The sequence below is a fragment of the Entamoeba invadens genome (assembly GCF_000330505.1).
Source record: "Entamoeba invadens IP1 unplaced genomic scaffold scaff_1105074726367, whole genome shotgun sequence".
Lineage (NCBI taxonomy): Eukaryota > Evosea > Mastigamoebida > Endamoebidae > Entamoeba > Entamoeba invadens.
This window is the reverse complement of record NW_004440445.1, coordinates 103424-130397: the sequence shown is the minus strand read 5'-3', so window position 1 is coordinate 130397 and position 26974 is coordinate 103424. Positions and strand designations below refer to the sequence as shown.

Genomic DNA, 26974 nt, shown 5'->3' with positions numbered 1-26974 from the left:
TATACAAGTGTTGGCACGCTTACGCTTGGATTAAAGTATTCTTTGTGGACAATATATTCCCCTTCTCTTAAGATGATTTGCTTCTTCCCATTGAACGAGTCGTTAAAGAGTCTGATATTGATTGGTGTTTTGAACCAGTTCATTTGATAAATAATTGACCAGTCAATCATGTCTGAGAAGACGCTGATTTGATGACCACTGAATGATAAGAATGTTTCTAGATTCCTCTTCATTTGAAATGGGATATCGAGCTTTGTAAGAAGATATACGGGGAATGTGATTTGAATCATTGCAAGAACAATTTCGTTGACATCCTCTTCCATTTGTTTCGTGTAAATCATTTTTTCGTCGTGTTGACGTTTGATTTCTTTGTACTTTTCATACAAAGTGCCCAACAACAATTCTAGTTCTTGATTCATTTCTACGTATGATTTGTTTTGTTTGATTGCTCCTGTGATGATTTCTAGCCCATGCATGACAAATGAATTTCCTGTAACTCTTTGTGGGATTTTCTCGAAATAATCTATGAAATGGATTTCTTCACTCGTTCTAAAGACCTTGAACACCCTCTTCTTGGTTTCTATCGTTGAAATCCCGTTTTTCTTTGGATTGATTTGCCAATATGAGTCACTGTTGTTTAGCATTATGTTTCGGTAATATCTAATGAGCTGGACTTGGTTGTTTGATGATCCATTGAAATTCAACATCTGTTTTATAAGATTACATCCCACTTTTTATTAAAAAAACTAAAATGGAATACGTAGAAATATTCTTCATATAAATTTCTGTTTGTTTCCTTTGATAAAAATGTCATCTATTTTTTGTTTTAATTGTGAAGTGAATTGAATAATTGTTAATCAGTAAATTATTTAACACAACTTCCATGCATTTCAAAGTTTTGCAAAATTCATTGAACTTCTTTCCTTCTTCAAAGATCGTTTCCTGAGATATGATGTTACCATTGCAAGTGATGCTAGTGATTCTTTGTTTTTTCCCATGCACACTCTGTTTTGTTGTGAACGTGTACCCGTCTTTTACTAAGATTTCGCACATGGTATCCATTCCTCTGATGTATTCTTCTTGGTTTTTAGCCCGTTTTTCATTTTTGTTGTCCGTATATTCTGGCTTGATTTCTTTAACTTCATTGTTGTCAATCTTTAGAACGTGTAATGTGATGCTCCGATCTTCGATCTTATACCTATATCTTCGCACTGTCACTTCATGGCCTTCTTTAATCAATGTACAAATTAAATACGACTGCTGGTAATCGTACCATTCCTTTGTTTCCTTTCGAGATCGTCTTAATATCTCAATTCGATGTGTATCCATTTGATTTATGAGTTGGATCTTAATCGCACAAAACCCTATAAATACAACGATTAAATTGAAATGAACAGGTTTAATGGTAAGCGCTTGGATGCGGATACAAAGGTAGTGAATCAAAAACTTTGATTTTGAATTTTGGTACAATAAAATAAATACAGAAAAATAAAAGTAAGAATTGGTATGACTTAAAGATTGATGGAATCCAACAGTTCGGAGAAACTGGTGATATCATTTCTAACAGACTTGAGTGATTTTGCCAGTTGTTCAACACTTTTGAGGATAACTAGTCTTCTTCTTCGTAGGAGAACGATTGTTTCGTTTTCATTGTCATATTTTGGCTTTTTCTCTGTAATTTCCTTGTTGTGTTTCTTCTTCTCGTCTTTTCTTTCCTGTTGGCTGTACGTCAACTGAGTTGCAATGAATGATTCCGATTCCGATTCCGAGTCTGACTTGTTGTCTTTCTTGACTGGGACTTCTTCCCATTCATCACTGTCGACAGTGATTGAATTGCTTTCGCTTGTGTTTTCGCTTGATCTTTCGTTGTTGCGACTGAGCTGCTTTGACATCGACCCATTTTCGAGATTGTGGGATTGTTTAAGTTGCTACGTTCACTTCTTTCAACCTGGAAAATATAGTACTTTATACTTCATGAATTGTTTGCTGTTCCATTTTGGATGCGCCTATAAATATCCCGATTGGTATTTGTCCGTGAAAGTGTCCACAAGAAGTGTTAGGTTTGTGCCGTGGGGATACTACTGAAAAATGTACTATATCGAGTATTTTGTTATTCGTTTTGTTGTTTGTTTTTTGAAAAATGAAGGGATTGATACAGGAAATTCAAGAAGTGGGTGTTGATTAGGAACAAATCCCATTTTGTTATGATCAATCGGTGGATTATATCCCCATTTTGGTTTATGACTGATTGTTCATCCTTTTGAATTGGAACGGATCATTACTATTCATTACTATTCACTCATCGGGTCTATTTATAACACTCAAATTGGGTTTTTGCAAGAAATCCTCCGTTAATTGAATAATGGTATTTTCCATCCTCAATATTCGGGTTATTAGCATAATTTGTGTTTTCCGAAATATCCGTTAGCTCCGTTAGTAGGATTTACTCGTAAAATTGGGTTCATTTCCTGTTTTTTAACAATACTTATCTATTGAATAGCCATTCCATGGAATTGTTTGGGATTGTTTCTTAATAATAGGTCATTTTCCCTTTAACGGACTTAACGGATTAAGCTGAAAAGAATTATAGTCCTAATTTCCCACTTCTTCCGTTGATTCTCGCCTCTTTTTTCTCAAACGGACAATTTCTTCAATATTGCCAAATCCATGCCTATTAATAGCCCCAAATTGCTCAAAAGCTGAAAACACTCCGTTATTGCTATATCAGACCATTTGTAGTCCATTTATCGGGTTATTAGCATATTTTCTCTTTTCCGTTTACTCCGTTAGTAGGAAATCATCCTATTATTTGGTTGTTTTCCCGATTTTTCATTGAATATCAATATTTTTGGTACTATTTCATTTTACTATATTGTATAGTATTGTACTTAATTGTATAGTATTGTACTATATTGTATAGTATTGTACTATATTGTATAGTATTGTATAGTATTGTATAGTATTGTATAGTATAGTATTGGTAGAGTAAAGTATACTAGTAGTTCAATTAAAATAAAATAAAATAAAATAGTATTGAGTAGAATTGTTTTAATAATTCTCTCTAAAGTATAGTATAATTTGGTAATTTCCGGGAAAAGTCCTATAAATCATCCTAACTTCCCTTTAACGGACTTAACGGAGTTGTCTGAAAGTTACAAAAAATGCTAATTTCCCGATTTGAAGGACTCAAATTGACTCTTATTTCCCCTAACGGACATTTTATTGGGTTTGCCCCTTTTTGAAGTTATTTTTGGCATTTTATTCTCTCTTTTTGTCTTACTATTTGTTATGGTTTCTTTTACAATAGTTGCATAAAGTTGAGGAATCCAATCATCACACTGGAGTTATCTTTCTAAGATCAGCAAATCAGATACAGTTCTTGTCTCTTGGAATTATCCACAAGTGGAACAAGTATAGTTCATTTACTACAAAGTACTAGAATGACTCAATTCGTATCGTCTCATAACACTTATTCATCCAAAACAGCCAATCAAAAACTTGTTATTCTCATGGAATAATTCTAATCCACTATAAGTATTGTTATTTTACTATAAACTACTAGAATGATTCTGTATCACAATCATCACACTGGAGTTATGATCTCAAATACAATAACATTCGCAGTTCGAGTACTACTTATTCAAATCTCGTATCTCAGTTGACAATGAGCAGCAGTATCAGCAGCAGCAAAGGAGAAAGCAGCAGCCATAGCATCAACAGAGAACCAAGCAGCAGAGAAGAAGGCAGGAAAGAGCATCATCTCCTTGATGATGAAGACTTTGTTCTCTACTATGATATGTTTGCTAGAAAAGAATTATATGATGATAATGATAATGATAATTTTAATCCGGATGAATTCTCATATAAATCTAACGACCAACAGTTGAGTATCAAGATCAAGACGATCATCCTGGAATGGAACTGGTGACGTTCCAAAATCAAGACGGGACAACCTACGAAGCTTGGATTTAAACAATTTTCCAATTTTAATTTTTGTTTTAAACAATCATTTGTAATTTCTTGTAATTATAGTATACTAATAGTTCGATATACTAGTAATTTAACACGAATAAAAATAATAGGTAATTGTATTAAGTAGAATTGTTCTAATAATTCCCTCTTTTTTTCTTACTATTTGTTATAGTTTCATTTACCACAGTTACATCGAATTGAGAATCCAATTTTCACACAGGAGTTATTTTTCTCGATCATAAAATCAGATACAGTTGTTGTCACTTAGAATTATCCCAGAATGGAATACACCCCAGTGCCAACAGTTATCATCGACAAGAACTACACCGTAATCACAATCAATAAAAACAAAATGACTATTAAATCCCCAATTGTGTTTGTGTCAGAAAACAATTCGTTCGAACCAAAAATCGTCATATGGATCAAGGAAAGCATAAACAAAATCTTTCTGAAAGCGAGACATGAAACGAAGGAAATATATTTAAAATTTGTCTGTATTTGCGAGGAACGAAAGGCATTTCTGAATCGCATTTGGAAATATAAGCACGGGAATATCATTGATATCCTTGGTGTGTATGATACAAACCACTACTCTAGTAACAATCTTGTTGCAGAAGCAAACTATGGGATAGCAATGGAATGTGGCACACCACTCCGTTGTATTGTGGAAGGGAAGAAATACGTCCAAGATATCTCTGTGGAATCATGTTTCTTCATGAGCAAGGAATTGTTCACATGGACATCAAGCCCGACAATGTTGTTGTTGTGAATGGGATTGCTAAGATCATCGACTTTGAGCTTGCACGCACACTTGTGAAGAATAAACACTTCAAAAGCTTTTGCTGCACACGAAGATACCTTCCCGAATCAAAAACACTGAGAGGAATGTGTTATGGGTCTGACATCTGTTGTCTTGGATACACAATCCTTGAATTATTCACGTCTGGGTACAATTTCGACTTACAGGATTTACTTTTGAATGAAAACATACAACACAAAGGATTTCTCCTCAAAATGACATGCGACGACTGCGAAATGCGACCATCTATCGGAGAAGTATACAACTACTTTAACTTGGTTTCTTTTTAACGGAAAAAAACAATTGAAAATCAATCATCTAACTTTGCAAGAATATCATTGATTTCATCGTCATCTATTTTTGGATTGAAAAAAAACAAGTAAAAGTAAAAATTGTATTACTTAAAGATAGAATGAATCCAACAGTTCGGAGAAACTGATGATATCATTTTTAACGGATTTGAGTGATTTTGCCAACTGTTCAACACTTTTGAGGATAACCAGTTTTCTTCTTTGCATGAGGATGTTTGTTTCGTTTTCGTTTCTTGGCTTTTTCTCTGTAATTTCCTTGTTGTGTTTCTTCTTCTCGTCTTTTCTTTCCTGTTGGCTGTACGTCAACTGAGTTGCAATGAATGATTCCGATTCCGATTCCGAGTCTGACTTGTTGTCTTTCTTGACTGGGACTTCTTCCCATTCATCACTGTCGACAGTGATTGAATTGCTTTCGCTTGTGTTTTCGCTTGATCTTTCGTTGTTGCGACTGAGCTGCTTTGACATCGACCCATTTTCGAGATTGTGGGATTGTTTAAGTTGCTGCGTTCACTTCTTTCAACCTGGAAAATATAGTACTTTATACTTCATGAATTGTTTGCTGTTCCATTTTGATGCGCCTATAAATATCCCGATTGGTATTTGTCCGTGAAAGTGTCCACAAGAAGTGTTATGTTTGTGCCGTGGGAGAGATCGGGATGATTAGGATCGATTAGGAAAGTGTCCATAGTGTCCACACCTGTCCACATAGGGAAATTGTGGAAAGATGTGGGTGACATCCCGAAGATTGACTTGAAACATGGAGAATAGAGAGTTGCCGTTTCGATACTCCCATTGAATTCTAGTGAATACTAATAAATAGTATTGAATAATAATACTAATAGATAATAATAAATGATACTATAATTCCATGATATACTAATAGATACCAAATAACTTCCAATTTATAATATCATACTTAATAATACCAAATAACTTCCAATACTAATAAATACTAATACCAATAAATACTATAATTTAATACTAAAGAGTTAAAAGTGTAATTTGGCAAAAGTATAAATCATTGGTAATATGTACAATATCGGGTCTTCAACCGAAATTTGCTTTCATTTCCCTTTATGGACACCAGTGGACTATGTGGACAATATGCTTACATTAGATAGAATACTCACACGACTGCGCGGCATTTCCCTGTCATGGAATTTGGACAACTGAACACCCCAAAAGGTATCAAATCTATTTTCGGATACTCCTTGTTATTTGTTATTCGTTTTGTTATTTGTTGTTTGAAAAATGAAGTGATTGATACAGGAAATTCAAAACATGTGTGTTGATGAGGAACGTTTCCCATTTTGTTAAGTGTATATTACCCAACAAATATTCATTTTTTAAAAATTGCCTCATTTTTGAAAGTGAATTCCATTTTAAAATAACATTTTGAATCAATGAATTGACCAATCAGATTTGTGTCTATTAATACCTTGTTAGGGATTTTTTTTAAAAAGGTCCATGATTAATATAGGTTGAATGCCGTGTGAAATAATGGGATGATTAGGATGATTACGATTATTCCATGCCGTTCCACTGAAGTCCACATAGGGATTGTTTCGGTGAATTAGGTTGATTTCCTGAAATACAACTGTTTTTACCACATTTCAAATAACTAAATATTTTATATTCTATTTTTGTTTTACCAGTTCTATGCTAATTTATTCAATTTCATGTAATTATATGGGATTTTTAAGTTGGATTAGGAAGAAATCCCTATTTGGATCGCTGTGGAACACAGTGGAAATATCCTAATGAGAGCATTACGCCCGGTATTTAGCTCGGCATTTTCCTGTTATGGGTGATGGACAATTTTTTGGACCACAGCCAATGAGAATATTTATAGCACCAGTTCTCAAGGTATAGTATGTTATGGTTTCTTTTACAATAGTTGCATAAATTTGAGGAATCCAATCATCACACTGGAGTTATCTTTCTGAAATCGCCCAATCAGATGCAGTTCTTGTCTCTTGGAATTATCCACAAGTGGCAACTATAGTTCATTTACTACAAAGTACTAGAATGCCTCAATTCGTATCGTCTCATACCACTTATTCATCCAAAACAGCCAATCAAACACTTATTATTCTCATAGAATAATTCTAATCCACTACAACTATAGCTTATTTACTATAAACTACTAGTATGATTCTTTATCACAATCATCACACTGGAGTTATGATCTCAAATCCAATACCATTCGCAGTTCGGGGACTACTTATTCCGATCTCGAATCTTAATTGCCAACATCAATGAGCATACAGGAGACAAGTAGAGGAAGAAGCAACAGCAGGGAACCTAGAAGCAACGTAGACAAGAAAAAAGTCCCCAAGATTGTGGGATATGCCACATTTAATAATTCTTATGGTTTGGGGGTATTGGAAGAATGTATACTTCAGACGTATGCTCCGAAGAGCCAACCAAGCAATGTCAGCTGGTATCTAGCCAGAAAAGATACCGTAGATCAAGTTATTAATTGGGACACAAATTCATATTTGACAATTAAAGACGGGGAAGATGTTGACCTTCTGAAATACATCGTTGTATATACTGTTGTATTCGCATCCAAGAAGCTCTGTAAAGTAACACAGACTATATTCAGTAAGGACAATACCATCATTATCCTTAATCCGGTCCAATGTACTAGGGATTTTGCAGAACAAGTAATGTTCCGGTCATTGTTTATGGCAGAAAAGTCAACAAGCAGAGGAGAAACAATGGGATTTATAATGGATAGAAACGCAATAAAGAGTGTAACAAGGTCCAAATTAATATCAATGGCATCTAAATCAAGAACAACGAAGGAGGCAAATGACATCCTTGTTTCAAATTTTGGTGTTGTCGAGGCATACGAGCTAATGAAAGTCGTGGATAGAATACGTCCAAAGAGAAATCGATTCTAACGATTTGAGGAAGAACGAAAAATGAACAATTTGAAACTTATCAATTGTGAGTTTGTTGATGTAGTAAGGAATTGGATAAGAACCACATTTGGAACAAACAGTGTCAGAAAAAACAACCTTATTCTCATTGGAAAGAGCAACATTGGGAAGAGCGTCCTCTTCAAATACCTTATGTTCCCAGAAATGAAAATTCCGTTTGAATCACTTGTCGATTACCAAAAAGGAGACGGAAACTTCACATACTACAGTGAGGAGGCAGACTATGTAATGAGAGTATTCGATGATTTCACATCAAATGGGGTGAACAGCGGTACGATAAAGAACCTCATGGGTGGTGAAGAATTCAAATCTAGAGTACTAAGAGATGTAAAAAATGTATATCCAGTTCCATTTGTACTCCTATTTAACCCGGAAGAATTCCGCAATTTTGTACATGAGTTCAACTCTGACAAATGGCTTGAGGAAAACTGTACCATATTCCCGAAATTTAACTTCAATGATTTCCGCATTAAAGGAATTAGATACGAAATACCTTACTGGAAAGATAAGATTTACGATGAGAGAAGTATTGAAAGGGTGACAGAATACGACTTCTTGATGACTTCTGTTCTTGGACTCAGTGGTGATGAACTAGAGAACATCATCGAGGATGTAACAATGGAAGGATACCCAAATTACGTCAAGATACAGAAGGCTATTACTAAGGAGAAAGATGAGAGTCAAGTTGTCACTCAAGTCCCTATTCCAATCAGGACAGTCCAACCAATGGAGGAAGTACACCAGAGCAACGAGATGGAGGTTGAAGTAGCTCCACCAGAAGACATGGGGTTCATCCAAACAGGATACTCCCAACAATACATCTAATCGAATCCTTTTTACTTGTTTACTTTCTTTCTTTGGAAATATACTCACGCAAAAGAACTTAAAAAATAGATAACAATGAGTATCAAAGGTGTAAACGAGAATTCCGTTCTTGATGAGAACATTGTCACATACTCGACGCACCTGTGGTACGAACATATCTTGAAGGAACTGTTTTCGGAATACATCTTGATCTACAAAACACTCTGTCAAAGCATTTCAGATCAAGATTACATCGAGCAGAAGATAAAACTTGCAAAGAAGATCCGTGAGATTGTAGACACAATCAACGATTTCAGAAGAGACCCATCATGGGAGATCCAGAAGAAACTCGATGGTGGAATTTACGTGAATTGAATCTTTCTTATCTTTAAATTGTATATGGAAGAGGAAAAAAGAGAAATAACATTGTCCCCTTTTGGGACCCGCGGCTTTGAAAACAATAAAGATATCGATTCGATTCTAATGGAAAAGACTCCACAACAGTTGGTATGTGCTCGACAAGGAGCAGGCGGTAATAGCATGAAATATCTCGAAGGGTTTCGCGCAATAGAGATTGCAAACGCTGTGTTTGGGTATGACGGGTGGTCCGATGAGGTAAAACAATTCATCCCACAGAATCCAGGGTGTGTACTGTCAATTGTCCGGATCACTTTGAAGAATGGATGCTACCACGAAGATATTGGATTTGGTTCTTCAGCACTTAAGACCAACCCACTTGAGATAGCAGCTAAGGAATCCGTCACTGACGCCCGAAAAAGAGCACTTCGATTGTTTGGCAATTTACTAGGAAATTCATTATATGATGTGAATTATACAAGAAACATCGTACCAAATAGTACAAACAAAAGAATTATCACACAACCAGTCAATTACACGGAAATCGTTTCCGAAGTTGAAAATTCAAAAAAGGTAATCGAAGAAAAGATTAATCAAAGTTCGAAGTAAGAATTCTGTTAAAGAGATCATGAATTTATATATTCGTTGATCAAGTCTTCGCTGTCGTATTTTGGACATTCTTCTTCCATGTTTACATCTGCTACGTTATCATCCTTTGGTTCAGCAGTTATCTCTTCCACGTTTACATCTGCTACATTTCTATCCTTAGGTTCAGCAGTTATCTCTTCCATGTTTAAGACTTCTTTCAAAACCTCTTTAACGTCAGCGCTTTCTTTAACGACATTAGGATTACTATCAAATTTCTCCGTGTCTTTTATAATAATCGGATGATTACTATCGATTGAATTGATTACGTCCATAATTTCTGGGTCTATAATCTCCATTTTTTGACATGAAACATTTCTTGGTGTTGGAACCGCAATCTTTCTTCTGTTAGTTTCAAAAACTATACGTTTATGTGGGAAATCATCAAACGATTGATCAATACTATTCCTCTCCGAATCAGTCATTAATTTCAATTTCGACTCTAACTTAGGTATGAACAATCGATGTTGTGATACCCTTTTCACTTCTTTTGTCCCATTCTTTTTATCATTTAAGACACTCATGCATGCGTTGTACAATGCCTCTCTATTTGAGAAATCAAAATCCTCGGAGCTACATTCGCTATTGATCCTGTACGTACCTCTCCCCTCCTTTACAATTTCAATTCCGCTGATATAAGTTAGGTGAAATGAAAGCGTACACATGAGAAATCTTGTTGAATCTCTTTCGAACATGTAGAAAACTACGTCTCTAATACTGTACTCTCTGTACCCGTTTCCAAAGAACATTGTTACTATTTCGTCAAAAACAGACATTTGCATTTCAAGTTCTGCACGTGACCTATTTTCCCCCTCGATGCTAAAACTTGTTGAGAGGAGGCAGCAAACGCCTTCGGTAAGGTCGAAGTACTTGACAAGGGTAATTTGTGTTATGTCGAGGAAATCAAATGAGACGCACTTATGCTGGTACTGTTTGTTCTGTACAAACGTGATTTTTTTTCGATTCAAGTACAATCTCGTATATGTTTGGATAGTAACCGTACAAATGCATTTTCGGAGAAATAATCTTTGTTTTTACACCCGTTAATGCTCTAATAACAATGAGTGGTGTTGTTTCATAGCAAAGAAACGAAGAAGCAAGAATCAGATTCACTGTACTTGTTTTTATCCTGACCATCATCTTTTTTTAAGGAGCGTCGTTTCTACCTGGGAAAGCCACGTGTTTTCCGTGAGCTGAATCAAATCATTCCTTTCGATTGTTTCATTAAGGACTCTGTTACCAAACAAAACTGTTCGATTTGTGTCGACAATATTTATTGCAGTGTCGATTGCAGGATTGATATACCACGCACCAATGTACATTTTCGACGGGTTCTGAATTGAAAACCCAGTGAAACACAAATCGATTGCATGTTGCATTAAAGGTATGAATTCTTTTACAATTAACGTGATACTAACACGTGTTCCTTGATATACATTTGTCATACTCTTTGTTGATTCGAAGTACCATGTCATTTCGGACGTTATATAATGTTCGTTTTCAAAAAGAAGCTGATCCGTGATAAAGCCACACATTGCCGTCTCTTCGTCGTTTGTTAAGTACACGACAACAGGATTTGTTTCATCTCTCTTCTCTGTCACAAATAGCTCTCGAATGCTTTGTGCATCAACATGAGATGGTTCTGCTTCGTTGTATTTCCATGCACCCGTGGGAAACGTGTCATGAATCTTGTAGAAAATTGCGTCCAATATCTTTTTCTTCTCGATCTTGCCATATTTCGCGTAAAACTTGCCATTCATAAGCATAATCTCCATGGGCGATAAAACTGAAATTACAAATAACTTGGCGGTATTTATAGACGGCGGAGTATACTATCAGGCATGCATCCAAATGATTCGAAAACAACGAGAAATGTTGTCGTTTGTGGATCGCTTCTCATTCACAATCGTAAAGCTTTCCGAACTAAGGTCGCTGCGGTTGAAGAAGGTAAAGAACCTGTTCATTTATTATCTTGGTCATACAATACGTAAAGGAGACACGTATTTGATGATTTACAAGGAATTCACCATCAACGAGGAAGGGTTTGCACGCGTTGTTAATGGGTTTGATGCGGAACGTCAGGTAATCTACCTTTTTAATTTTTTACAAAAAAATATTAATAAAATAAAATTAAATAAAAATTAATATATAGTAAAATAAAATTGTATTAATATAATCATCTACATTTCAACTCAAAATTAAAATTTTAAAAACAGGAATAATATAATATAATATATATTATAATAATTTCATTTAAGTTTTAATTCTGAATATTGAATGCGACAAACAATAATATACAAAGAAAAATAATATGAGAATTAAAATAACATATTTAAAAATTATATTTTCACAGTATCTATAAACGCTATTAATTTTATAATAATTAAAGGTTGTATGATATTAAAGTTTACAACATCAAATAAATCTGAAAGAGAAAAATAAAAATAAAAAATTTAATCATAGATATGTGTAAGTCTAATTTAATGTGAAAGTAATGTTATAATTTTTATGTTATAAACTAGTAGTAAAAATAGAAATATTATTTTATCAAATATATAAGGCGTTGAATATAACCAATATTATGAAAATAATTTAACCATAAGATTATATTTCACAAATGAATAAATATCAACATCTTAAAAAACATTATTTAAGTTTTATACATTTATATTATGAATACTAATAAAAAATAACCACTAGTAATGGTATCATTAAATTTTTATATAATTAAAGTAATATTCAAAAATTCTTCTCATAAATGAAAATAAGTTGTTTGTTTAATTTTTCATGTTTATTCATAAGGTTTTATTTCAAGTTAAAAAAATAATTATTCATAGAATTAAAAATATACTAAATTTGTATCTAAATATTAACACTAAAACAAAAAAATTCAAATAAATAAAAATTCAGCATACATCATGGTTAATAATAAAGTGTATAAAAGATGGTTCCACCCGGGTTTGAACCGGGGACCCTCACTACGTGAAAGTGATGTGATAACCAACTACACCATGAAACCTTATATTAGTATTAAGTTGTCTTCAGTTATAGAAATAACACAAGTCTTTATAAGACTAAAATTTCATATAATCTATCAAGGGTAATATGATAAGAAGAAAAATAAAAATGTAGACATACAAAGTCTTATATAAAAATGGTTCCACCCGGGTTCGATCCGGGGACCCTCACCACGTCAAGATGATGTGATAACCAACTACACCATGAAACCATCTGATATTATCTAAGTTTTATCAAACAATATATTTACAAATTATATATTTATTAAAAAATACATATAAAAATATCATTTATTCACAATGTTAGGGTATCACAGTATTAGGATAAAAATTGTATGCTTCCAGTCGGGTTCGAACCAACGACCTTTAGATCTTCAGTCTAACGCTGCTACCAGCTGAGCTATGGAAGCTTACATATTATATGTCTTATTTGCTTGCAGGATACTTCAAAATGAAAATATATTTTTAAAATTAAAATAAACCTATTAACTAAAGTTTGCATCAAGAACTAAATAATAAAAAAAACCATTTTGAGATCGATATAATAACGGTAACAATTTTAATGTGGTCTAAGACTTTTCTTTTTATTTATTTTATGGAATGAAATATTAATAGGAAAAAATATGAATTATACAATTACTGAATGGTGTAGTCTAATAAGTTTTTACTTTCGGTAGGTTCATATCAAGTAGGATACACCCGTTCCCATCTGAACACGGAAGTAAAGATGCTTAGAGCCTGTTTAGTACCATTATGTTCACACAGATGGGAACGTCAGGTAATCTACCTTTTTATTTTTTGTAAAATTACAAATATTTATATTTTTTATATAATAGAAGTACACATAAAAAGGACAAAAAGACGAGCTTGGCAGGGATCGAACCTGCAATCCCCAGATTCGTAGTCTGATGCGTTTCCATTGCGCCACAAGCCCAATTGAACATTATTTGTTCATTTAGTTATTATGCCAGTCGGTTTATTTTTAAGATCTTTAGTTTTTATTTGTTTTGTACTAAACGAAATAAAAAGTTATATTAATTAAACTAAAAAATTAACATCTAAAAAAATAATAAAGTATAATAAATAAGAAATATATTATTAAATTATAAAATAACGAAAAATTAAAATTTGTAAATTAATAGGGTTTCTATACATTTTATAACATGTATTAATTTAAAATATTAAAAATATAAAGATAGAAAATATTGTAACATTAAAATAATCAATATAATAGAAGTCTCCAATAGTATAGCTGGTTAGTATCTTCGCCTGTCACGTGAAAGACCGGAATTCGAATCCCCGTTGGAGAGTTCCTTTTATTTTTTTACTTATGACAATAAAAATTAGAATAATTATATATTTTATAGATATAGTTAAATATTAATAATAAATAACTTTATTAAAAACCGGTATTAATGATTACTAAATTTTTTAAAATATTGAAGTTTTTATGATATTATTAATTTGTAGAATCTTAAAGGCATAAAATAAAAGTAATATGTATCCATTGTGGTGTAGTTGGTAACATGCAAGCCTCTCACGTTTGCGCCCCGGGTTCAATTCCCGGCGATGGAACTTTTTGTTTTATTATAGTCTTGATGTTTATAAAAATAACAAAAATAGTATTATAATTAAAGCTATCACCTAAAATCATTGAAATATTATATATGTGAAAGCGGGGTGGCGCAGTGGTAGCGCGGCAGGCTCATAACTTGCAGGTCGGTTGATCGAAACTTCCCTCCGCTGTTTTTATATTTTATACTTTTAAGTCATTTGTTGAGCGTTTTATATTTTTTGTAATAAAAAACACATTATGAGAATGTAAAGAAGAATAATATGAATTAAAAAGTGGTTCCGCCCGGGATTGAACCGGGGACCCTCAGTACGTAAAACTGATGTGATAACCAACTACACCACGAAACCTTCTTAATAATAATACTTATGTTTTGTTTGAACTTGCTTTTTACTTTTTGAAAATAACCATATATTTTATTATATTATTAAATTCTTTTTAATTTAATTAGTCAATGTATAACAAATTCGTTTTTTTATTATTGTTAACAAATATATATTTACAACTCGGAATAAATTGTATAATTTATAATATAAATATGAAAATAAAATAATACAATAAAGTATTATAAATAATGAGTTCTGTATAAAATCTGAATTTATATAACGACCACAATTAATCGTTTAAAAAAAATAATTTCATGGAATTATATTTTTAGAATAAAACTTTATCCATTAATTAATGCATATCTTTAAATTATTAATAAAGCAAAAAGTTCATCTTCGAGAAATATTATTATTAATATATTTGTATACCACAAATCAAAAACCTTATTTTTTCTTTGGTTTGTTTTTTTCAAAATATAATAATGTTTTAAAAGTACTTTTTTATTTATTATCATTATTTATTTATTTTACCAAAATACTTTTTTGAGACACTTTTTAAATTATAACTTCCCCAAAATGATTTCGATTGTTAAATTATTTTGTAAAAGTATAAATAAATAACGAACGATAATTTATATTATAAATTATATATTATTAGAAACAACAACAAAACTTATAATATTAAATGTTTTTTATATGAAAACTTAATAATAATCATCTTATTAATTTCACCACTGTTTGATCGTTTGAAAGTGATTAATTTTACAAATTTCAAGTCTCCTTTTATAAGATTCAATAGGTGTGTTTATTTCTTTGCGTCCTATTTTATTCCACATTTTTTCAACGTTTTGAAAAATTTCCATTTCATTCATTCCAGCTGTAATCTCAATTCATCTTTTAATTATTGACCAGACATTTTCAATTGGATTTAAATCTGGGGAATTTCCTGGCCATCCCTGAAGTAATTTAAATTTATTGTCATATAAATATTTTGGTGTTTTTTTTTGATTTGTGTAGAGGGGCGTTGTCTTGCATAAAAATGGATTTTTCCCACACTTCTTTTGAATAGAATTGATTAAATCATTTTCTTTGAACATTTGTATGTATTTGTCTGCATTGATTTTTCCGTGCAACCGAATTAACTTACTTTTATAATTAGGACCAATGGCTCCAAAAACCATCACAGATGCAGTGTGTTTTGGAAGAAAAGTGTAATATTTGGAATTTTCAGAATGTGGTTGGATCGACAATCTTTCACAAGACAAAATCTACATTCATCTGCATACACGATTTTGCGAGGTTTTTTCCCACTTTTTTCTATATTTTGAATCATTTTCAATTCAGCAGTTACAAAGCTTTTTCTATCCAATATATTTTTTAAAGAAAGGAGTGGTTTTTTTCGGTGAAATTTTATATGTAAAGTTATTTTTCGTATTCTGTTGACTGTTGTAGCTGAAACCTTTGTTTTATGGAATTTTGACAATTTTTGGCACATTGAATACCACTTTCTTTGGGATATTTTTTAGTTCGTTTTATCACCAACCTTTTTATTTTATCTCGTTGTTGTTGAACTTTTTTAACAAAAAAGACCGTTTTAAATCAAAGTATTTGTATATTCGAGCCTTGCCAGGTGCTACTATACCATTTTCTCTTAAAGCACGGATGATATTATTGGGAGTGCAAATTCCACTTTTAATACATTTTTCTATATTTACTTCTTTTGACACTTCTTTATCAAGTATTATGATAGCTGAATTCAACAATAGATTTTTTGACTTAACTGAAATGATATCTTATTATGAGGTTGTTTGTTTCATAAACATTCTTACCTCTTTCATGAATACATCATTTTTATCTTCCTCAACATAATCAATTGGTAATAAAAATGTTTGTTTTGTTGAAGTTCCACTTCCAATTAACACATCACAAGTCTTCTCAGTTAATCCAAATGGTCCTTTAAATGCTTCTTCCAAATTTTTAAGTTGATATTCATTACAATAATCAAGAAGAATACTTTCGTATATTTCTTCGTTATTAATTTGACATAAATAATAGTTGTGTAATTGTGTAACTTATATTTCACCCGACAGAATTTTCTCGTGCAATCTTTTAAAGGTAATTGTTGCATATTTATTTTTGAGTATTTGTGGTTTTATTTTGATTGTTTAACCTCACTTGTGTTTGAAGTTATTGTTTTACTTTTATTGCAAAAAATATCTTTAAATGCACTTTTGATTTGTTAATACAAAAAATGAAGACCAAAAAATGGTCTGTTGGTGGTCCAGTAAAAATAGAAAAAAAACATGGGTCCACTCAGAAGTTGAGGATATTTATGGCAATATTTTCAAGGCTTTTTCTTTTGCTGATCAATAGTAAAAAACACTATGTCAATTATTTTCTTTGGTCTGTTCATGGTCCTGTTTTTGGTTTATGGTATAGAGAAAATATGTTTTGTTTGTGTGACGGGTTTTTAAAATAAATAAATTGATTTTTATATGTGGTATACTTTCATTTTAAATATTTAGAAGATATGAGGTGATTTACACTATATTTTATTGTGTATTTTTGGTGAAATTAGTCTGTCTTGTAAAATTTATTGTTAAAATTTATATTGTTTAACAATTAATCTCAAAAGATATATATTAATTCATGTATTATGATTAGAATATATCACATCAAAGTTATCATATAAAATTCAAGTGTTTTACACACAACAATAATATTAATTATTATCTAAATAATATCATTTTCATAAATTTTATTTACACACATTAAAACAGTCATTAAACAATTTATAAATGAAAAATAAATTATAATATAACAGAAATTTGAAATTACACAAAGTGTAGTTAACTATTGTATATAAAAACATAGAAATATAGGTTAAAACGCAAATATCGGAAGAAAAAGAAGAGTACATACCCGCTCTTGTTATTGATAATGGCTCCCATGAAATGAAAGTTGGATTTCCAAATAGAGAATATCAAACTGTAGATTTGGTGTTTCCAAACATCATTGCTGCAAATAAAAACAATAACAATGATTATTTAGTTGGTTCCGAAGCTTTAGAAAAACGATTTGACTACAGTGTTTCGGCTCCTTTTGAATTGGGAAAATTAAAAAATAAAGACTGTCTTTCGAAGGTTTATGATTACATTTTCAAAACCCAATGCAAGGGTGACAGTCATACCCACGACATTTTCATGACTGAAGATTTCATTGATTCTAATTCAACTCGAGCAGAAATGGCCCAAATAATGTTTGAAAATTTTGAAGTTCCAAATCTTCACTATGAAACGCCCAGTTCAGCTTCAGTATATTCAGTATGTAGAGTTAACGGTTTGGTTGTTGATATTGGTGATGTGTTTACAAGAGTACTTCCCATTTATTATGAAAAACCTGACTATAATCACAGTTATAAAACTCTTTTTGGTGGAGCTGATGTATTCAATGTATTTAAATCACTAATACAACGTAATAACTATTTCAATCTTGATTTTGGCACCATTTATGATATTATAAAAAAGATGTGTTACGTTACTCAAGATGTCAACAAAGAACTTGAAAAAGAAGATAAAAGTTTTTTGAAACAATATGAATTGCCTGATAAATCCAAATTGAATTTGGCAAAAGAAACATTCTTGGCTACAAATGTTATGTTCCAACCTGAAAACTTTGTGGATATTACTGGAAAACATCAACAGGATGGTATCCCAAAAATAAAAGTAGATACTATTAAACATTGCCCTATCGATACGAGAGAGGATCTTTATGACAATATTATAATAACTGGTGGTAATACAATGTATGATGGTTTTCTCAATAGACTTAAAAGGAAACCAAAGAACTTGTTCCTGAATATGTAAACACTCGTTTAGTTGCTTTAAGTAACAGAATTTATGGTGCTTTTCATGGTTGTGCTACTTTAGCAGATTTATCAACAACCACTTACATTTCTAAAAGAGAATACGAAGAAAAGGGAAGTGCTATCTATGAAAGCAAACACTAATTTTATTTTCATTTTTTTAATTAAAAAAATACAATTATTTATAAATATAATTCAAAAACAATTTTTTAAGTTTTGTAAAAACAAATAATATAACACAGTAAAACCTCCCAAGAGAAGTACCTCTAAAAATTTGGTTCTCTCAAGAGCGTGATTTTTTAGATGAAACTAAAAATAGAGTACTCTGCCGAGCGGGTTTAAAATTTGATTGGCTAAAATTTCCCGCTCTTGAGAGAATAAAATTACCACACCATCCCGCTCTTGGGAGGTTTTACTTTATATATAATATTAAAATATACTAAAAGTTATCAAGTTAAATAAATTCAAATGTGGTACTGTTATTTACTTAGCCACCCTTCTTCCAACTTAACGTCTTTAGTTATTCCTTCTATCGTTTCTAGTTTTTCGCATTTATAAAATGCATTTTTTTGAATAAGTCTTACACTTTTTGGTATTATTACTCGAACATAATCTTTGTAATCCAAAGCGTGAGATCCGATCACAGTGACCCCCTCTGGTATTTCGTATTCAACAGACTGATCGTCTTCTTGTTCATTCCAAATTGTTTCACTTTTTACAAAAACTACATCACCAACAAATTTAAATTCGTTTTTAAAGAAATTGTAAATAAAATAAGTGACACTTTCATGTATAATTCCGTCCTTCGGTGAGTTTTCGATCACGATTTCTTTCAAACTAGAACATTCTTCAATTTCATTTTGTGTTTGTTTTTCGTTCTCTTTGATTGTTGGCAATGTCCTAAAAGTGATTTTTCTTAATTTATCGCAACGTCTGAAATTTCTAACCCCGCCACAATTTGTATATATTATAGCCTCCTCAAGTTGATCACAATAACTCGCAATGGGTTCTGGCAGTATGACATTGTTACCCAATATCGTTATTTTCTTCAAATTGTCACAATATGTGAAATTCCAGGAAATAAAAGTAACAGATGTTGGAATACAAATTTCACTGACCCCAATATAGCACATCGCTTCATATTCTATTTGCTTGCAAAAGGTAGGTACCATTCCTCCATATAAAATGACATCTTCATTATAAAAAGAATATGTTTCAACAGAATATCCACAAGATTCAAACACGTCATGTAAAAAGCATGGTGACTTCTCTACTTGTGTTCCTCCTATCAATTTTACATTTTTGAGATTTGGCATTTTACAAAGAAAATTTGGATCCAGTTTTGTGTGGAAAGTCAGTGCAGTCAGTTCGTTCATAATAGAATACTCGAAAACGTTAACATGTGATAAATCAAGTTGTTTTAAGTCGCAATTTGAAAAACAACCACTTCTAATCTCAGTGACTGTAGTCGGCAAACAGAAAGTATTCATCCCATTTTTATCTTTAAATGCGTCAAAATTCAACACCTCTATTGGGCAACTTTCAATTGACGGTTCGTATTTTTCGTCATCCAAACATAATGTGTATCCGTTAAAAACGTCTTCTTTTGTAATGATAACTTTATGTGGAAGATCGCCAAAATGTTTTGAAACGGTGATATTAATTAAACAATTTTTAAAACATTGACTTTTTGTAATAAAATCAAAATCAGTGAAAACGACGCTTTGGAGTGATGTGACGCCAATTAAAGCGTTTTCACTTATGGTTTTCAAATACCCCGAAAATGTTATTGAGGTGAGTGATTTGCATTCAAAGAAACAAGAATCACCAATAATCAAAACATTTGATAAATCAATACTTTTTAATTTGGAACATTTATCAAAACAATAATCAGGCAACTCAACGAGGTTTTTGTCGAGTTTGATTTCGACTAAATTGGTATTGTTATTAAAACAACCAAATTTAAATATTTTAACACCCGTAGCATCAAATAAGGAAGGAAAACTGAATTTATTTTCGGCAAAAGTATAGCGCCCAAAAATGGTTGCACCAACAAAACTTGTGTTATCGTGTCTGTCATTTTGGTTGTAGCAGACTTTTTCGTAAATGTAATTTGGATGTTCAGTTTTACTTTTAAGATACTTTTGGTAATCAATTTCATATTTAATGACGTATTTGAAATACCCAGGAATGATGTGTTCATTTTTGGCATGGATCACCAGTGTTTCAACATTTGAAAAAAGTTTTTCTTTGCGATTGAGAGGAATTGGGTTATAATGAAACATCGCAGGAATATCTTCAAATTTCTTGCAAACTTTTATCAATTTAATGAAGTCTCCAACTGAATAAAAATATTTTGAAACAATCATCATCGAGTAACGGTCCAACTTGATCATTATATGTTTTATTTGATATGCTTCAATTTATTTTTTTTTTATTTTTTTGTGGTTAGATAAAAGCTTAATGAAAGCTATTATCGTTAATAAATATAATTATAAAAATTTAATTAGATGGTTTTTTTAAAATTAAAATATGATTTGGAAAATGGACTAAAATATATAAAAACAAATTAAATTTTTTAATAGATATTAACAAAAATACCAAAATTAAAAAATAAACAGGTTTTCAAAATTCTGTCATGGTGTCCAGTATTATACATTTGTTTTGGTAATTATTTTTGGCAAAAAGTTTTTATTGTAAAAATATAATGTTGAATAATCTTTGATTAATCTAAACATTTTGATCAACTCCCAAACAAATTATTACACAAAAAGAAGTTTTTATTAATTATTAAATCCCTCTGTCAAATATTTTGATGTCTATAAACATGTTCGTTGATTTTGTGGACTTTTTTGAAAAATACACAAATTCTGATGGGTTTAACAAATAATTTTCAAATAATATATTCAATTCTTTTGAAACAATGCTTTTTGAAAAGGCATACATGACATTTGAAAAAAAACACAACAAAATATTTCCAAAATGATCAACAAGCTTCCAATAAAGAATTTAATACAAATAATCATTGATTGGACGTTTTATGAAAGGTCATTTAAATGTGTTTCTTTTAAAAAAAATTGTAAAAATTACAACAATGAATAAATGATGAAATTTGGAGACGTTGCAACCTTTTATATTAAAATAATAGTATAAAATTCATTGTTAATAAAATGACCAACCTTAATTATTTACATTAAAATTGAAACAATTTTCGAAAATAGTTTTGTTAGAAATATGTTTTTAGAAAAGGATCATTGCTATTTGAGTTGAATTAATTTATTTATAATATGTTAAAACACTTTTTTGTGAGCAAAAAATTTCAATTTTACTTGATAAACATTATAAAATGAGTCAATTTACCAAAATCATTAATAGTTAAAAATTATAAAGCCAACGAAATTAAAGGACAATTTACTCAAAGTGTCGAGACTGTGTAGATTGTTGTTATGTACAACTCAACAGTCTATATAAAAACGATAAAGATGAAGAAAAGAAACAAAAATATAAGTCAAAGTGATAAACACTTTTACATTTGTAAATGTTGAAGAGTTGTATTTGTTTGGAAACAGCAATTTTCACTTTGAGAAATTTGAAAAGTTCAAAATGATAAACATGTTTGACATAAAAAAACTTGGAGGTGTTTATTAATAAAAAATGTGAAAAGAATATCATTCTAATTAATTGCAATGAGCACGTTTGAACAAATATGAACTATGTGGCACTTTTTTGAAAGAAGTGATCAATTTATATTCGAATTTAAATATCTAAAAAACAACTTGAATGTTACTTTATTTGAGTGCTCTGAAGAAAAATTATATATGATACAATCTATATTAAAATATAAATACTCTAACTTTAATATTATAATAAATACCAAAACAGATAAAATGGTATCGAACAAATCAAGTCACTAAGTTATTATATTATCCAAAAAATATTCGTTAAAAAGTCTTAAAAGCATTAACTTTTGTGGAAATTTTGCAGATTTATCAAACATAACTTGTGGTGTCTTTCAATTGGAAAATTGCAAATTTGTAAGAGATTTGAAAATGTAGTTTTTGTATGTGTGACATTCAATTTGGTTGAACTTTATATCAAATAATGTGACACTTTAAAACAGTTTTGAAAAGATACACACATATGGTCGACATTGTCGAATCAAATATCTATTTTTTGTATTAATGAATGTAAGGTTGATAAAACTAGCATTAATGCCTTTTTAAATAAATGTTTTTCTAAGAATGTTCAATTTGAGAATTATCAAAATTTACTTGTGTCGACCAATAAAAAAACTGAGCACATCATTTTACATTATTGAAAATATTGTTTAGTTATGTCAAAAACACCAAAAAATATCGAACAAATTGATTGCAAAGAAGTTAAAATTTTTAAGAAAATGAAACCAAGTTTCAAAGACAAAACTAAAACTATTTTCAAACAATCAACAACATGTTTTGGTACATATATAAAACATTAAAAATATTTTCAGTTGTTTAATTACTTTACTTGATTGGTGTTATTTAACAAGTTAAAATTATATATAAATATTTGTTGGATATTAAAGTGACTTTTTTAATCAAGAAAGAAAGTAACTTTAATTTGTTCAATTATTAAAAAAAATCTAAGTAAAAAAATCTTTCATTCTGTATTTAAATGACATCCATTTTCACACCTTAAATAACATTAAACAATCGTTAACTAGTTAAAAAAATTATATTTTTTCCTGTTTTTTAACTGTTTATTATGTTCATTAAATTACACAAGCAAACATAAAAAACATCAAAAATGGCTATATATTAACGAAAATGGGTTAGTTTAAAAACAAGAATATTATTTTAAGTGTTAATGTAAAAATTTTAAAAAAATGAAAATGGGTTGAAAAGTTTATAATAAACTTGTTTCATAAAAGCGTCATTTTTTCAGTTAGGATTTTGTAAAAAAAATAAAAATTAATAATATTATAAATTACTTATTATCATTAGTCTTGCAACATTAATGTAATTTATTTTTTTGTACAACAGTTTACTTTAACTTTCAATGTACTTGTTTAATTTTTTGTGGTATTTTTTAAACAAAAATGACATGCTTTTGAAAAATTGTTTTTAGTAAATATTTATATATTATAATGTTCTTTTCAAATATAATTACAATGGCTTTATTGAATTAAAGTAACAACTACAAACTGGCCAATTATTGATTGATCAGTTTTTAATTTTTGAATATCTTAGCAGTTTATTACTTAATTGATTAAAATGTTGGTATATTGTATTGTTTTGTAATTCTTTTATTAATACAAGTTTTTAAATTTTGTTTTTTAGACTTTGTTAGGTCAAGACTTTTATTAAAATTAGTTGTTATACGTAATTTATTTCTACAATTATTTATATGATTTTCAAAAAATATACCTTTTGATAAATATAAACAATTTGTTCTTCAATTGGGAATATAATAATTGATTTTGTCAAAGTTTCTCCAGTTATCTAATTTGTATCAACACATTTATCTTTAAAATGAATGAAACGATACAACTTTTTAAATCAGAAATTGTTTAAAAATCGATGTAATTTTCAAGTAAGTCACTCCAATAATAATTATATACAAACTGACACATCATAATATCAGGAAAACTTGAAATGTTAACTATTTATTTTTTTGCATCAAATTTGTTTATTTTTTAATGTTCAATTATTTACAAATCATTTTATCATTTGTGATTAATTGAAACACTAATTTTAATTTCAACAAAATTTGGTAATGATCAACAATTTTACTTAATATCAACAATTAATCGAATTACTTTATTAAATTAAATTGAATTATGTCATTTATATCCAAAACATATTTTAATATAAATAATAAAATACATTTTACCTTATATTTTAATCATAATAAAAATGTGAAATGATTGTTTTTATTTTTTAGTGTTAAAAATGATTTTTTTTGTTTCTAAAAATTGTAATAATAATGACGATTTTATGGATAAGAAAAAATAACAGGGAAATAAAATAAATTTCAAAATGATAAAGAGGTCATACACTTTTTTGTTTCAATTTAACATCAAGAAATTATATTTTTCATATAACCACACCTAATGAAAATATATAAAATTTAAATATCTTAGGTAAAAATTGCATTTTTTTACCTCTAATTGAGGGCAGTGACAAATTAATGAAAAGAGTTTAGTTATCAGAACAATTAATCTCAATATAAATAATCAATCCCAACTTAAAATCTATTATCTAACTATCCAATTTGGTGTGTTTGTTGTAAATTTGTGTGAAGCTACTGGTGAACATGTTGTATTGTTCCAAAATATTGTTTTGTTTATTACTTTATACCCATCAATACCAATATAACACTATCTTTGTTCGCATAATACACTTTTCATATCAACTTCTTTAAATTTACCATTATAAAAGAGCCAATTGATCAATGCTTGGTCGTACCCCCATTTCATTTTTGATTTATCAATATGTGCATTAATAATTTCGAGTGTTTTTTTTTCATTTTTTGAACCCCACCAAAAGCAAACCCACCATTTAATGAAGGAATTCTTTTCTTTGTGAGATTGTCAGAAACTTCTTTGGAAATAAAATTGGATAACCACTTTGCGTGGTCTGGAAAGTTTGAAGGCCCAAAACATTGTTCTGGAATTTTTGTTCCATAACATTCACTTAACCATGATATTTCATCATTTGAAAATGTTTGGAAAAAATCCGAGTAAAATAACACAATTCTAATATCCATTAAAAATATACGGTCTATTTTATTGTAATTTGTGCTAACAAAATCAAGATATGAAATAAACCGAGCAATAACTGCGTAATCTGTTTCTTTTTTGGTAACTTTGACAAACTCTATTTTCAGACTGATCAATTTTCTATAATCGTTTTTGCATCTTTTTGGTAATTCAGAAAAGAATATAATGACGATATGGCAATTTGGCATTGCAACTCTTGCCATTTCCAAGCTTTCTAAAAATTGTGGTGAACAACATTTATCATAAAACTCATAAGATCCAATGAGATAATCTTTTTCAGAGTTTGCGTTGTATTTAAATATATCCCCACAAATATCCGTGTAGTTAAATCTTGAAGTATCGATATATTCGTTCGAAAAATGCTTTAAGTGAACATAATTTATTTGAAATTTGGTTAATCTCGATGAATTTTGAAGTGAAACCAAGAATAATATTAAAAGAAAACACATTAAGATCATAAGAAAAAAGGTGAGTCTTGTTAAATATTTGTGCATTTATTATTAAAAATTCTTGTTTAATATCCACTCATTAGACCTTTCAAAACATAAGACAGTCATACAAAATGTTATAAACTGAATTCTTATACAATGATGTTTTAAGGAAATATTGAATAAACTTGGTGCAATTATGTCAACTTATGTGATCTAAAAATAAATTAATTTCCTATTTTCACAAAACCGGTTTTATTATTTTATTTATATACAATAATGAATAATAGAGTCAGTCTTAACATTTCCTATCTCCAAAAGTTGTCTCTTTACAAAAAATACACAGTGAATCGTTTAAATTATAGAATTTAGGCAAAAATTCACAAAATGGTAAAAAACTGAAACATCTATTTCCTAGAGTTTCAGGAAAAAATTTCCCAATACATTAAAATTATATTTATAAAAAAAGGAGTGACAACATTTGGAGAATAACTTTATTATTTAAAGTTTTGATATTGGAATAACCATTTATATTTTTATATTTTATGACAAAATTAACAAACACAATTTCATAATATTAACTAATTCAGAATTTGAATCATTAATTAGTTATAAAGTTGGTCTTCTTAAATTTTGTACACTTAACACAAATTAGACTAGTTATTGGGAATTTTTGAGTAATTAAAAAAAAGCAAAATAGCATTTTTGGAAAATCGTAAAAAAATAAAATCGAAAAACTTCAAAAAGATGGGCGTACAACGTTTACATGCAGACTCCAGTAATATATTTTCAAATAAGAATTCTATTAAATATAATATATTTAAATGGTTTTGTACACAGTAATATTTAGTAAAATTAAATTGTGAATTATTTATAGAATTTAAAAATTTTTTTTAAGTACAATGATATTGTTAAATATACAGTCTGTCTTTTATAGTTATCTGGTGCCTTTTGGACCATAAAAAATGGAATAATTCGGGGAGCAGTCCCAAAAATCCATCCCAATTGTTTCAGGTTTTTCACGCTTTATCTAATGCCCGATGTTTAGACAAAAATGAATCTATTTTTTGTCCACTAGATAACGTTAAAAGACTGACTCTATAATAACTTATATATACTACAGTAAAAGGAAATATGGGGATGCTAGAGAAAGAAGGATGCTCGTAACT

At 29.9% G+C, this 26974-nt stretch overlaps 12 protein-coding genes across 12 annotated transcripts; 4 read left to right on the top strand and 8 right to left on the bottom strand.

Annotated features, from left to right (window-relative positions):
- EIN_150620 (hypothetical protein) lies at positions 1-707 on the bottom strand (the record flags this gene model as incomplete). The annotated part of the gene is made up of 1 exon (XM_004257918.1): positions 1-707. A coding segment is annotated over one exon (707 nt), but the record flags the coding sequence as incomplete, so codon positions are not given.
- A 103-nt stretch (positions 708-810) lies between these two features.
- On the bottom strand, positions 811-1329 carry EIN_150610 (hypothetical protein; the record flags this gene model as incomplete). The annotated part of the gene is made up of 1 exon (XM_004257917.1): positions 811-1329. The coding sequence occupies one exon, from the start codon at positions 1327-1329 to the stop codon at positions 811-813; it is 519 nt and encodes a 172-aa protein (XP_004257965.1).
- A 182-nt stretch (positions 1330-1511) lies between these two features.
- Positions 1512-1892, bottom strand: EIN_150600 (hypothetical protein; the record flags this gene model as incomplete). The annotated part of the gene is made up of 1 exon (XM_004257916.1): positions 1512-1892. The coding sequence occupies one exon, from the start codon at positions 1890-1892 to the stop codon at positions 1512-1514; it is 381 nt and encodes a 126-aa protein (XP_004257964.1).
- Positions 1893-4611: 2719 nt separating this feature from the next.
- On the top strand, positions 4612-5061 carry EIN_150590 (hypothetical protein; the record flags this gene model as incomplete). The annotated part of the gene is made up of 1 exon (XM_004257915.1): positions 4612-5061. The coding sequence occupies one exon, from the start codon at positions 4612-4614 to the stop codon at positions 5059-5061; it is 450 nt and encodes a 149-aa protein (XP_004257963.1).
- A 111-nt stretch (positions 5062-5172) lies between these two features.
- On the bottom strand, positions 5173-5547 carry EIN_150580 (hypothetical protein; the record flags this gene model as incomplete). The annotated part of the gene is made up of 1 exon (XM_004257914.1): positions 5173-5547. The coding sequence occupies one exon, from the start codon at positions 5545-5547 to the stop codon at positions 5173-5175; it is 375 nt and encodes a 124-aa protein (XP_004257962.1).
- Positions 5548-8012: 2465 nt separating this feature from the next.
- EIN_150570 (hypothetical protein) lies at positions 8013-8855 on the top strand (the record flags this gene model as incomplete). Its single annotated transcript, XM_004257913.1, has 1 exon — positions 8013-8855. The coding sequence occupies one exon, from the start codon at positions 8013-8015 to the stop codon at positions 8853-8855; it is 843 nt and encodes a 280-aa protein (XP_004257961.1).
- Positions 8856-9233: 378 nt separating this feature from the next.
- Positions 9234-9800, top strand: EIN_150560 (DNA repair and recombination protein rad52, putative; the record flags this gene model as incomplete). Its single annotated transcript, XM_004257912.1, has 1 exon — positions 9234-9800. The coding sequence occupies one exon, from the start codon at positions 9234-9236 to the stop codon at positions 9798-9800; it is 567 nt and encodes a 188-aa protein (XP_004257960.1).
- Positions 9801-9817: 17 nt separating this feature from the next.
- EIN_150550 (hypothetical protein) lies at positions 9818-10612 on the bottom strand (the record flags this gene model as incomplete). The annotated part of the gene is made up of 1 exon (XM_004257911.1): positions 9818-10612. One exon carries the CDS (start codon positions 10610-10612, stop codon positions 9818-9820), a length of 795 nt encoding a protein of 264 aa, XP_004257959.1.
- Positions 10613-10972: 360 nt separating this feature from the next.
- On the bottom strand, positions 10973-11611 carry EIN_150540 (hypothetical protein; the record flags this gene model as incomplete). Its single annotated transcript, XM_004257910.1, has 1 exon — positions 10973-11611. The coding sequence occupies one exon, from the start codon at positions 11609-11611 to the stop codon at positions 10973-10975; it is 639 nt and encodes a 212-aa protein (XP_004257958.1).
- Positions 11612-17706: 6095 nt separating this feature from the next.
- EIN_150530 (actin, putative) lies at positions 17707-18761 on the top strand (the record flags this gene model as incomplete). Its single annotated transcript, XM_004257909.1, has 2 exons — positions 17707-18565; positions 18631-18761. 2 exons carry the CDS (start codon positions 17707-17709, stop codon positions 18759-18761), a joined length of 990 nt encoding a protein of 329 aa, XP_004257957.1.
- Positions 18762-19096: 335 nt separating this feature from the next.
- On the bottom strand, positions 19097-21276 carry EIN_150520 (hypothetical protein; the record flags this gene model as incomplete). The annotated part of the gene is made up of 3 exons (XM_004257908.1): positions 19097-20547; positions 20575-21033; positions 21219-21276. The coding sequence occupies 3 exons, from the start codon at positions 21274-21276 to the stop codon at positions 19097-19099; spliced, it is 1968 nt and encodes a 655-aa protein (XP_004257956.1).
- A 3699-nt stretch (positions 21277-24975) lies between these two features.
- On the bottom strand, positions 24976-25826 carry EIN_150510 (hypothetical protein; the record flags this gene model as incomplete). Its single annotated transcript, XM_004257907.1, has 2 exons — positions 24976-25170; positions 25197-25826. 2 exons carry the CDS (start codon positions 25824-25826, stop codon positions 24976-24978), a joined length of 825 nt encoding a protein of 274 aa, XP_004257955.1.
- Positions 25827-26974: the final 1148 nt, after the last annotated feature.